Source organism: Microtus oregoni, unplaced genomic scaffold (genome assembly GCF_018167655.1).
Source record: "Microtus oregoni isolate MIOR12 unplaced genomic scaffold, Mior012 000017F_ref0000208, whole genome shotgun sequence".
Classification (NCBI taxonomy): Eukaryota; Metazoa; Chordata; class Mammalia; order Rodentia; family Cricetidae; genus Microtus; species Microtus oregoni.
In genome coordinates this window covers 5,845,419-5,858,358 of record NW_024543076.1, presented here as the reverse complement: position 1 = coordinate 5,858,358, position 12,940 = coordinate 5,845,419, and the positions used below count along the sequence as shown (strand labels likewise).

Sequence of the window (12,940 nt, the reverse complement as noted above, 5' to 3'; positions counted from 1 at the left end):
GGCAATATTAATACAAAAGCCACAGCTGCCACTCAGCCTGATCAGGATGACAGCATCAAAGTCAGGCACAGTGGGGTACACTTGTGGCCCCAGCAGGGAGAGGATTAGCAGGGCCACCATGAGTTAGAGACCAGCCTATGTACCAAGATTTTTTTTTTTTTTTGGGTTTTTCAAGACAGGGTTTCTCTGTAGCTTTGGAGTCTGTCCTAGAACTCACTCTGTAGACCAGGTTGGCCTTGAACTCACAGAGATCTTCCTGTCTCTGTCTCCCAAGTGCTGGGATTAAAGGCCTGCACCACCACCGTCCAGCCCAAGTCTTTTTCTTAAAACAAGTCAAGAATGAAAAACGTCAAAGTGACACCAAGACTTCTTCATAGCCAAGCCTGCAGCAGAAAAGTCACGAAGGAGCCTTGCCAACATGATGAAGTCCTGGGCAAAAGTTAGATAAAAGGGGCTTCAACAAGGCCTGTGTGGTCCTTAGTCTGATGTTAAAAACACGTGACGACTTCTCCAGAGAACGTATGAAGACATTGCTGTGTGTGTCTTCAGCGGTGACTATTGTTTGATAGTGGGGATCCCTCCCCGGCTCACATGTGGCCCTGAGTCTCCAGAGCCAACCAGGGCTCCTCCCAGTCCTCTGCAAAGGAAAGCTTGCTGGCGTCCCCCTCGCCAACCATTCCGAGATCTCTGGAGTTCTCCCTTCGCCATTTTAACTGCTTAAATCTTCACGCAGGCAAGCAGCTCCCTTCTCCTCTGCCAGTTCCAAGGTAACTGTCTCCAGATTTCCCAAGTGGATCCCTGCTCTCTTCTCCCTTCACCTTTGGTCTATTTGGTGCCATTCGCTCTCTAGTTTGCTGAAACAATCACTGTCTTTGTAAAGGTGTTTAAACCAATAGTCAGTGAGCTTAAAAAAAAAATGCATTGTAGTGTACAAGATGAACATTAGTAATTCATCAATATTGACTCCTCAACTGTAAGAAAGAAAGATACCACACTAACACAAGATGTAATAATAAAGGAAATTTCCAGGGGCAGGAAAGGGTTCATGGGAACTTCCTATTTTCCCATCAGTTTGCCTAAAAATCTTAAACTGCTTTAAAAAAAAAAAGGTTACAGCATCATAATATGAATATTTTTGTGAACTATCATCGTCCATGAACACCTTTCCTGGGACTCAACTTGAACAGGCAAGCTAAGATGACAACGAAGAGGTACGTTAAAGGGTGAGGCCATAGAAAGGTAAATTCAGAGGCTGGGAGACCGTGGGAGCCAGCTGTTCTACACAAAGCATATGGAGATTTTAAGGGCATACGTGAACTAGTGCCCTAGAGTCAGAGATGTCCCACAAGCTGAGATGCTGACTAGGGCAGGGCACTTCTGTCCCTGCTCAGGATGTCCCAGCGGCTTACTGACAAGAGACTGTCATGATAAGACTAAGCAAAGTCAGGAAATGAAACATCACGCATTCTGCCCTGTGCTCTGCGTGTCTTATGACCTCCTCTTTCCAGGATGGAGTGGTGGGGGGTGGCAGTGAAAAGGTTAAGTATTTCTGGGGAAGACACTGTTTCCTCAAAGCCATCCACAACTCCTGCCTCTTACAATCTTTCTACTTCCTCTCCCACATAGATGCCTGAGTCTTGAGTGAAGGGTTTTTAATAAAAACATCCCACTGAAGGATGAGCGCTCCAGAGTCTCTTACTCTCTCCACAGCAAGCAGTTGGGGATCTCTTTGTTAAGTACCATCTACTGCAGGGGCTTGAGCGGTGGGTGCCCTGATTTATGAGTATCATAATTTATGGGTAGCAATATGTGGGTGGAAGGATCTGGAAGAAGTTGGAGGAGGGGAAAGAGTATGATCAAAATATATTCTATAAAAAATAAAAGAAAATAAAAGCACTGTAGGGGATCAATTGCCTGATTTTGTCATGAATCAGGAGCCAGTTAACAACATGGAAGAGGGCATGGGAAGAACCCACTCCATCGTAACCTAGGAAATACACATTTTAACTCAGGTGCCTACCTGAGCCAGTCAGCTCCCTTCAGACAGGCTCCCTCTAGAACCCCCACCCCCTTCTCCCATCCTTACTCTGTGAATTTCTGCCTAGCTCCCAGCAGGCAGAGAGGATGCCTGTTGGAAGGCCCCTTGATCTTTGTGGATGCCTCAGGAAAACACCTGTAGAGTGTTGGCTCAGCAAGCCTGAGCTTTGTGTTTCTCCGCTTAGAGGATCAGCTAAGGGCTGATCTTCCTTCCTTTAGGCACAGAATCACCACTGAGAGGAGGAATGAATGACACACACACCCATACTTTTTCCCATCCGGCTTTTCCGCATTCTGCTAGCAGTGAACACATCGTACTAAACACCGCGGTCCTGTGAGAGGAAGAAGCTCCATTACCGCTTCCTCTTGACTTGATGGGATGGTGACAGATCCTGAATGTCCTTATGAACCAAAGGTATCCCACCCCTGCCTCACACCCCATCACAAGGAAGCCCAGGGCTTCCTGTGCTTGCTTCAGCTCTCCTCTGAGATAGGCTAGCAGGATGCAGCAACATGCTGCCTCTTTTCCTTTCTGCTTCCCAGTTTTCATTTCCTGGTCCACTTCCAAATCCTTGCTCATCCATGCTGAGTGTAGGATCCCCACCCCCACCCACCTTGTTTCTGTCTCCAGTCCCTGCTCTTTCTGGATTCAGCTCCGAGGATTCAGAGCTTTCTCGGAGACCTTTCTCGCTGCTCCCAGTTTCAAGAGCTCCTGCTTCACACCTGTGAGCAGCAACTCCACGCATCTTTCCTCCCCATTCCTCCCCAGCTGGAGTCTCACTGCCTGACAGACAGACACTTCCATGGTAACCTCCACAAACCAACTCCTTGCGGGGCGGGGGGGGGGGGGGGGGGGGGGGGGGGGCTCTCCAACCCTGATCCCCAGCTTGCTCCTCCCCTTGAAAGCCCAGGCTCAACAAACAGTTCACTGGCAGATGATGACAATGACAGTCAAGAGAGACAAACTGAGGATTTGAGAAGCAAGTGAAGAACTTCTAGAAGGAGCGAGAATAAGCACCCACAATGAAAAGTAGCTAAAACCGCATTTTGCTGGTGGTGTTAGGGATGAAGTTTAGCAAAAGAAAGTTTCTCCATATTCAAGTGAGCATACATCTCAAATCATCAGTTCGTCTCTCTGGACTATCATTGCCATCGCCTGCCAATGAACTGTTTGGTCTTGTTTGGTTTTGTTTTCTGGCTTTTTTTTTTTTTTTTTTTTTTGGTTTTTCGAGACAGGGTTTCTCTGTAGCTTTGGTGCCTGTCCTGGAACTAGCTCTTGTAGACCAGGCTGGCCTCGAATTCCCAGAGATCTGCCTGCCTCTGCCTCCGAGTGCTGGGATTAAAGGCGTGCGCCACCACCGCCCGGCTGTTTTCTGGCTTTTTAGGACAGGGTTTCTCTGTATCACCTCAGTTGTCCTGGAGCTCGCTCTGTAGGCCAGATTGACCTCACACTCAAAGATTTGCCTACCTCTGCCTCCCAAGTGCCAGGAATAAAGGGGTGCACCACTGCCCGGCAGAACTATTTTCTGTCTTCAAAGACACACAAAGACCAACCTTGTAGGGCAGTCGGCCCCTCCCTCACTGCCCCTTGCTCTGCGCTCAGTAACCCTACAAGACAAAATAAAGCAGGCTTTGTGGGCCCCACACCCCTTCCATTGTACTTTGATGAAACAAAAGCCCTCAAAAGAGTTAATTCTATATGTTGTCGCCAATTGCTTTCCTGTCAGTCCGCGGCCACGTCTTACCTGTTCCTTGAGACTCAAGGTCTCGAAACCATGAAGGATCTCTATATTTCTCAAGGTGACAGGCAGCGCCAAGTCCTCATGTCACCCGCTAGATTGGCTGTTCTCCAGTGCCCCCCCCCCCCCCAGCTTCCAGGTCTCTTCTCTCCTGGTTTCCCTCCTGCCTCAATGGCTGCTGCTTCCTAAAGCCTTGGACTCACTCACCGTTATCGTCAGGATTTTTCTTTTCTCTTCTTTCCTCCCAATATACTTCTTTTCTTTCCTTCTAACTTCCAAATGACTTTATTGAGTTTTTAAATTACATGAAGTGTTCATTTGGGTGGAGCCGACAGAACAAGTAAATTGTAAAAGGCAGCCATCAACACAGAGACAGACCGAACACTTTTTCAGGGAAAGGCAGGTTGCACGTTTCTTATGGGAATTCAAGCCTGGCTATACTTTTAGTGTATCTTATACAAGGGCCCCTCCCTTCTCAACACAAGTCCCTCTACCCCTAGGAGTCAACACAAAAGGCAGACTTAAGCACCTATACCACAGGGAGAATGTTATCTGCTTTATCACACACACAGCAATGAAAACAAAGAAAAATTCCAGGTTTTTTTTTTTTATAGGCAGAGTATATTTGGAGAATACCATGCCTCACTTAGATGGCAGTGGACAGTTGACAGCCTTTGTTAAGGAAGGTGCAGAGCTTTGGGAACCTACAAACTCTTTCGGCTTGAAATGGTTGGTCCTCTCTGTGCTAACCAGTGCCTTCTGCTGAGGTGAGTAGCTGCTACTGATTTCCTAGCTAGGTGATACAAATCAGCTGTGGACAATTTTCGAGGCAGTCGTGGGAGTAGCCATGAGGCCCAGGGTTGGTTGGGCCAAAGTGGGTGTTGCTGGGACTGGGTAGGCACTGTAGGAATCAACACAAGTCAAATGCTAATTCTTGGCACAGAGAGGCTTGGCCTTCCGGTCTTCTGTAGTTGACTTCATGCTGGCTCCCGTGTGGTCTCTGACAGGAGTCGGGTTCTTTTGGGGCTCTGCAGTCTTGGGTTTGGCCTCTGTTTCAGACTTACACAGGACAATGGGTTCCTCCAGCTGTTCACAGTTAACTTCAGGGTTAACCCAGTGGGAAAAGAACGTCATCTTATTTTCCCCTTCAGCTTCTGGGGGCTCTGGAAAGGTGGAACTCCAGTGAGTATAGTCTTCCCCATCAGACCCCCCCAACTCTCATCCCTACCAAGTTTCACCCCTACAACATGGCCTGGAAGAATTCCACCTTGAAATTTTTCTATTTAAAAAATGAAGTCCCACAAATACCGGGTCAGTGGATGATGGCCCAATAAGTTCTCATTGTAAGGTCTGGCCGTGTAAGAACTGGGCACCCCAGGCTGGGCATCCCCAGGAACCACTGGGTGAAATAAACGTTGGTTTAGCCTAACAGATGTGCAGAACGTTTTTATATGTCCCAAGGAATCCTGAAGGATGCTCTGGGTACCAGCAAAGAAACGGACAAAAGCCGAGAGGCTAGAGATGGTGGCTCTACTGACGGAGGTCCCACCAGTCCCTCTCTTCACTGAAAGCAATTTGCTTAAACTAAAATTCTACCTGAAAAAGATCCTAAAGAGCCAGTGGGAAGGTAAGCATCCCTGGGGTTCTGCTTAGAAATCTTTTGTTGGCCCATGAACCTCAGCAAAGTGTCTACTTGGATTCCACTAGGTCCGCTGTTTTCCATGCTTAGGTAAGAACTAGGCTTCACTCTGGTCTAAGGGGTTCAGGGAATCTTCTGGTTGGACTATTGATATTGGTCCCCAGCTACACACAAAGAACCTGAGTGTCTATGGTATCCCACATGACTGTGAGATGTCAGAGGCACAATGGGCAGAACCTTAGGACTCTCTGCTCAGAGTTCAGCTGGAAATTCTTTCAAGCAGACCCGCTCTAGATCTAAGGGATGTGGGGATCCTGGGAGATAGGACTCTTGGAGTCGTGCTTTTGTTTACTTACTGGCTGAGATCCCCAAAGGTCTCCAGTGTGGAGATATTCTTTGGCCAAAAAGTGTCCCCTGTCCTCCTATCTGAATGGGACTTTTCCAAACATATCGCTAGGAATTTTTGAGGTAGAAATTAAGTTTAAGAATGATAAGTACTTTGAGTGATTAAGGAACGGCAGGAACACGGCCTCAGTTGTACTTCAGCCTGGAATACATCTCTGCATATGGCATACTGGTGCTTTGAACATGTGGCCAGGATTTAGTATGCCACTATTAAGGTTAAGACTGAATCAGAGATTCTAATGGGCTCAGGACTCATCTCTGTGATTGTGTATTAGCTAAAACTGCCAGGATAATAATAGCTCAGAGAGAACCAAAAAATAGCAGGCAGCCCTGGCAGGAAAGCAAATTTGTTTCCAGTTCCTAAATGGCTGTGTGAGACAAGGCTTGGGCAGCTTAGGGGCAGCAGTAACGACATCTGGAGAGACTGTCGCTGCTGGTCAAGGCCTGTCGGTGCTAAACAGTCTGATCTGATTACTATCAATGTGGCTCAGACTTGTTTTCCAGGGAAGAACAGAACCAAGTTGCTGTCAGAGCTCCTGAGGGTACTGTATTTATTTATTTATTTATTTATTTATTTATTTTGTATACAATATTGTTTTGCGTGTATGTCTGCAGGCCAGAAGAGGGCACCAGACCTCATTACAGATGGTTGTGAGCCACCATGTGGTTGCTGGGAATTGAACTCAGGACCTTTGGAAGAGCAGGCAATGGTCTTAACCATTGAGCCATTTCTCCAGCCCCCTGAGGCTACTGTAGACAGTGACTTTCAGTCTCCGAAGTTAGGCACGCGGGGATGGTGCTCTTTTGTGCCCTCTGTGGGGTCTGCCACATGTTTTGGTCTAACCAATCAACTGTGGACTGGCCCTGTTGCTGCAGTAGATCAGTACACGCCATCATTCTCAAGGGTTCTGGCAGAGGAAAACATACCAAAAATTGGGGCTGTGCTGCTTAGGGCAGGAGCTGCCGCTCCTCAGGGGCTAGAAGCAGCTGGATAGACTGCTGAATCTTTAGGGACCGGTTCCAGCGATAATAAAATCAACCCGCTGTTTCAACCGCTGCTGGAAGTAGAACTCCAGCAGGCACACTCCAGGACAAGGCTGCTCCCTACCCTCTTGAAGTCGGAAATGGCCTTTTATCAGGCAGATGCCTGGATCTGATGAGACAGGCTCTAACACATCTCAGGGTTTATACGTTACATGGTCCTCTGTATCTACAGAGCTCTCTGGATGAGAGGCAAGTCCCACTGGGGCTACCGCTGCCAAGTTCACAGGTGCCACATCAAGACATCACCCTTGGCCCAGAATTGGGACATTAATCTGGGTTTGTCAGTGGAAATGCCCAAGTTTGGAAAAGTGGGGAAGAAGCTGGTAATATCTGAAGTGTAGGAAATCTTAGGCAATACAGACATAAAGGAGTAATTGAATAAGAATGGCCCTAACTCTCCTGTTGTGGAAAGATCCCTAAATGCAAACTCAAAATCCACTGTGCAGAAGATGAACTGCAGAAAGAGACCTAGTGATGGCACAGTGAGTTTCAATGTGACCGCACCACCCCAAATACACACTCCTTCAAGGCCACTTAAATATGACAAGAACTTTAGATCTTTGAAGGAAGAAATTGAAGAAGACACCAGAAAGTGGAAAGATATCCCATGCTCTCGGGTAGGTAGAATTAACATAGTGAAAATGGCAATTTTACCAAAAGCAATCTACAGATTCAATGCAATGCCTATCAAAATCCCAGTAAAATTCTTCATAGACCTCAAAAGAATGGTACTCAACTTCATATGGAAAAGCAAAAAACCTAGGATAGCCAAAACAATCCTGTACAATAAAAGGACTTCTGGAGGCATCACAATCCCTGACTTTCAATTCTACTACAGAGCTACAGTATTGAAAACAGCCTGGTAATGGCATTAAACACAGACAGGAGGACCAATGGAACCTAATCCAAGACCCAGATATCAGTCCACACACCTACGGATACCTAATTTTTGACAAAGAAGCAAAAAATATAAATTTCAAAAAAGAAAGCATATTCGACAAATGATGTTGGCATAACTGGATATCAACATGTAGAAGAATAAAAATAGACCCATATCTATCACCATGCACAAAACTCAAGTCCAGATGAATCAAAGACCTCAACATAAAGCCAGCCACACTGAACCTTATAGAAGAGAAAGTGGGAAGTACACTTGAACACATTGGCACAGGAGGCCATTTCCTAAATAGAACCCCAGCAGCACAGACACTGAAAGAAATAATTAATAAACAGGACCTCCTGATACTGAAAAGCTTCTGTAAAGCAAAGGACATGGTCAACAAGACAAAACGGCAGCCTACAGAATGGTAAAAGATCTTCACCAACCCCACATCGGACAGAGGGTTGATCTCCAAAATATACAAAGAATTCAAGAAATATGTCATCAAAAGAACAAATAATCCAATAAAAAAAATGGGGTACAGACCTAAACAGAGAACTCTTAATAAAGGAATCTAAAATGGCTGAAAGACACTTAAGGAACTGTTCAACATCCTTAAACATCAGAAAAATTCAAATCAAAACAACTCTGAGATTCTATCTTACACCTGTAAGAATAGCCAAGATCAAAAACACTGATGACAACTTGTGCTGGAAAGGATGTTGGGTAAAGGGAACATTCCTGCATTGCTGGTGGGAGTACAAGCTGGTACATCCGCTTTTGATGTCAGTATGGCAATTTCTCAGAAAATTAGGAAACAACCTCCTCAAGACCCAGCAATACCACTTTTGGGTATATATCCAAAGGATGTTCAATCGTACCACAAGGACATGTGCTCAACTATGTTCAAAGCAACATTGATTGTCATATCCAGAACCTGGAAACAACTTAGATGCCTCTCCACCTAATAATAGATAACGAAAATGTGGTACATTTACACAATGGAGTACTACACAGCAGAAAAAAAATGACATTTTGAAATTTGCAGGTAAATGGATAGATCTAGAAAACATTATATTGAGTGAGGTAACCCAGACCCAGAAAGACAAATATCACATTTACTCACCCATAAGTGGCTTTTAGACATAAAGCAAAGAAAAATCAGCCTACAATTCACAATCCCAGAGAACCTAGATAACAAAGAGGACCGCAAGAGAGACATACGTGGATCTAATCTACATGGGAAGTAGAAAAAGACAAGATCTTCTGAGTAAATGGGGAGCATGGGGATCATGGGAGAGGGTAGAAGGGGAGGGGGAGGAAGGGAGGGGAGCAGAGAAAAATATATAGCTCAATAAAAACAATAAAAAATGTTTTTAAAAGACCACTTAAACACAGCTAAAAGAAGGAGAGAGTAGAGCCGAGGCAATGGGAGAGAGGTGAAAACTACTCTGTAGTGGCCTTCTGAGGCCGCTAGAGTGGAGGGATGGTAACCCATCCCCCAATGGTTGTCCATTGTCGGGTTTCTGGGCTTTGATAATATGGGAAGTAGTGAAGCGCTGTGTCCCCAGGAACTCCTCCACAGAAGGAGGGAAAGCTCAATGTGAGAATGTATGCATTTTTGTCTTCCTATTCTCACAGGCACCTTGGGGCCTTTGGGACATAGGAACAGCAGGTGACATGAATATGGGGTCATAGGGTATTGTTTCAGGTTCAGGAAGCAATGGGTACCCGGAAAAAGAAGGAATCTAATACTCAAGGGCTGCTGACCTTCATTCTTCAAGACAAGCTTAGTGATTTTCTTCTTCTGCTGGTTTGCGGGAGCCCCGGGTTCTTCCACACTTGAGGAAGACAGAGAGCCTGCACCCTGGGCTTCCTGCTTTTGCCCATGATCACCGCGGTAATATCGGAAGCTGGCATCACCGGTTGATGGGGCAGCTGACTGAGTTGAAGATTTTTGATCTGTTACCGGTGATGGTGTGAGGCTGGAAGCCAGTGAAATGTCTCTGGAGTCTTGGGAACTCTTGTCAAACAACACTTTCGATGAAGCCAATGCCTCCAGGCTAGAAAAGGTCTGTGATTGTCTCAGCGTAGTCAGACAGGTCTCTTTGTTCTCATACCCCAGCAACTGCTGAATTTCCAGAGCCATCGCATTGCAGATGGCGCAGGAAGGGTCTGAGCACAGGAGCCGCCGGACACTTCCTTCCTGAGGAAGCCAGCCCTGGCTAGGAAGGAAAATGGCAACTATTAAAGACAGCATGGCGCCTGCCTCCTCAGGAGTGGGGAAAGACGCTTTCCCCCCTGCACCCTGTAAGTCCTGGGCCTATACCTCCAGGAGTCTACCTCTCTGCTCCTCTTCCTAGGAATACTGCAGGTGGTGAGGTCTGTGGCTGAGCTGAGAGTCTGGGGAAAGCTCTCAGACAACCTGTCTCAGAGAGGACTGGAAACCTGGGTCAGGTTTCTGCCAACCTTACCGAGAAGCTGAACTAACTAGATGAAAAGAACCAGGTAGATAAGAGGGATTAGCTGATGGGCGGCACCAAGGACACCACCATGTGAGGGCCAAATCAGTTTTTTTGGGGGGGGGCGGAATCTGAGAAACTTGGTGCCTGGTAAAGAGTATATTCAACCGAGAAACAAGGCCCTCACTCTAAGAACTGTGGGTGTCCCTATCCCCAGCGTCTCTTAGGAATCAATCCCATTCTATAGAAGTCCAAGGGGGAGTGTAAGATGGCTGACTGAGGGTATCCAGATACCGGCCTTATGAGGAGACGCATGTGTATGTCAGCAGAATTCAGCCAGAGATGGGACAGTAATGGCTTCTTTATGCCAAACCTATTCTCTTGACAAAACTATTCTCACGAGCCGGGCGGTGGTGGCGCACGCCTTTAATCCCAGCACTCGGGAGGCAGAGGCAGGCGGATCTCTGGGAGTTCGAGGCCAGCCTGGTCTACAAGAGCTAGATCTGGGACAGGCACCAAAGCTACAGAGAAACCCTGTCTCGAAAAACAAAAACAAAAACAAACAACAACAACAAAAAAAGTATTCTCACGACAGGAGCAACACCAGCACTAGTCAACCCTGAAATGCAGAACTACTCAGAACCTAGAGTAAAATAGGTGACTTCTCCTTCTTGAGAGACATACAAACCCTCTCGGCCCTGGCAAGCTTCTCAGCTTGGACTGAGACACTCCATTGTGTATCTCTCTAGGCAACAGCCCCCCATTCCCATCTTTTGCCCAGGCCAGCCTAAGCAACCATCAGAGCCAGGCTGGGACTTGGAAGACCACAGAAAGAAGAGTTCACCTTTTCATGATAGTGAGCAGCTTCTGCAGTTTCTCCGTTTCTTCCTTGGACGTTCTCTTAGCTGAAGGAGGAGGACAGAGAGGGTTAGGCAGATTGGAAGGTTGAGGGGGCAATGTATAGGCTGAAGGCCACTGGGTGGTGGCGCACGCCTTTAACCCCAGCACTCGGGAGGCAGAGGCAGGCAGATCTGTGAGTTCCAAGTCAGCCTGATCTACAGAGTGAGTTCCAGGACAGCCAGGGCTACACCAAGTCTTGAGAAACAACAACAACAAAAAGAAGCTGAAGGCTTTTGAAGGGCAGGTGACCCACAACCCAAAGAGTAAATGCTCTGTGTACCGCTAATTGTGGTACTGTCCTATACCCAGTTTCATTTGATCTCTGTGTACCGCTGACTGTGGTACTGTCCTATACCCAATTCCATTTCATCTTCACAACCACGCAGTTAGTGCCCATTTTGTGGAGGACAAAGATGGAAGTAACGTGGCTTCCACGGGGCTTTAAAAACTTGCAAATGACAGAATTAAGGATATTGGCTTCCCATCCTTGTACATTATCTCAGGAAGGTCAGACAGAAGATGGAGCATGTCTGGTCTCTTTCCCACCACAGACGTCTTTTTTGGTTGTCACTGGCTTATAGCACAGTCTCCGAGGGTTGGAAACACCTGACTTCTGGTGTCAGTCAGCGCAGGGGGCCAGAATCTGTGCCAACCTCACCCACAGAGGTAGGGAGTCAATGAAACTGGGGTTTACCTTTTGGTGTTCTATCTCTAGTCCCGTGCTTGATTCTTCGATAACACTTGAAAGACAAAAATATTAGAATATGAAGTAGAAACACCAACTTTTTTTCATGTCTAAAGTGAAACAAAATCCAGGAATAATCCCTAATCTTTTTCTGTCTTCCAGCCTTGTGCTCCCCCACTTCCATCTCATCACCCCTGTTTCTCCCATTTCTGCCCCAATTCGAGACTCTTCCATACTCTACATCTTCCATCCCATTTCATAGACAAGCTCTGTGGAGGATTCAAGGGTCAAGCAGAAAGACGGGACAAGCTAAATGACAGGCAACGCTAGTACCCAAAGGGCTTCCGTTATCCAAGATCCTAAATGTCCACCAACCAGAGCTGATCTGGGCTCCAGTGAAGAAATCCTCATTAAAAAATAAAGATCAAGGGGTAAGATAACCAACAGACGGTGAGGGGGTAAACTTCTCCTTATAAACAACATATTCAGGCCTGGTTAGTATTTCCCTACCTTGTAACAGCTCTTGGCAGGTCCCAACCTTAATCCCTGGTAGCTCCTTTTCACATGCCAAATAATTAATGCAATAATGAAGATAGATCCATACTTATATAGCGGGTATCCCACATCCCACAGAAAAAAATTAGGGTCCAACATCACTCGACTTCCCTAATCATCCCCTCCCCCAGAATTCCATGGTGTTAGAATGCAAAGCCTCCGAATTCTAGAGTTTGGCTCTCTGCCTCACAGAAGACATACCCAGGCCATCAAACTACCTCACAAAGCCCTCCTGCTCCACCAAGCAAGCAGAGAATTAAAACATTTGTCTATCTTGGATAAAATTTTGGAGTAGGTGGGCCATCTGTCTATGTGTTACTTTCATTGGTTAATAAATAAACTCTCTTGGCTTTTGATAGGATAGCAGCTTAGATAGGTGGAGTAGACAGAAGAGGATGCTGGGAGAAAGAAGTAGAGTCAGGCAGATGCCATGGAGCCTGCTGCCAGGTCAGACATGCTGAATCTTTCCCGGTAAGCCACCACAAATTATTAGAAATGGGTTAATCAAGATGTGAGAGTTAGCCAGTAAGAGGCTAGAACTAACGGGCCAGGCAGTGTTTAAATGAATACAATTTGTGTGTTGTTATTTCGGGT

The 12,940-nt window shown here is 46.4% G+C and overlaps 1 protein-coding gene across 1 annotated transcript; it reads right to left on the bottom strand.

The window, feature by feature from the left end:
* Window positions 1-4,703: 4,703 nt before the first annotated feature.
* Window positions 4,704-12,445, bottom strand: Fam205c (family with sequence similarity 205 member C). Its single transcript, XM_041667342.1, has 5 exons — window positions 12,302-12,445; window positions 11,801-11,846; window positions 11,051-11,111; window positions 9,515-9,969; window positions 4,704-4,939 (listed from the first exon to the last, which is right to left on the bottom strand). The coding sequence occupies exons 1-5, from the start codon at window positions 12,443-12,445 to the stop codon at window positions 4,704-4,706; spliced, it is 942 nt and encodes a 313-aa protein (XP_041523276.1).
* Window positions 12,446-12,940: the final 495 nt, after the last annotated feature.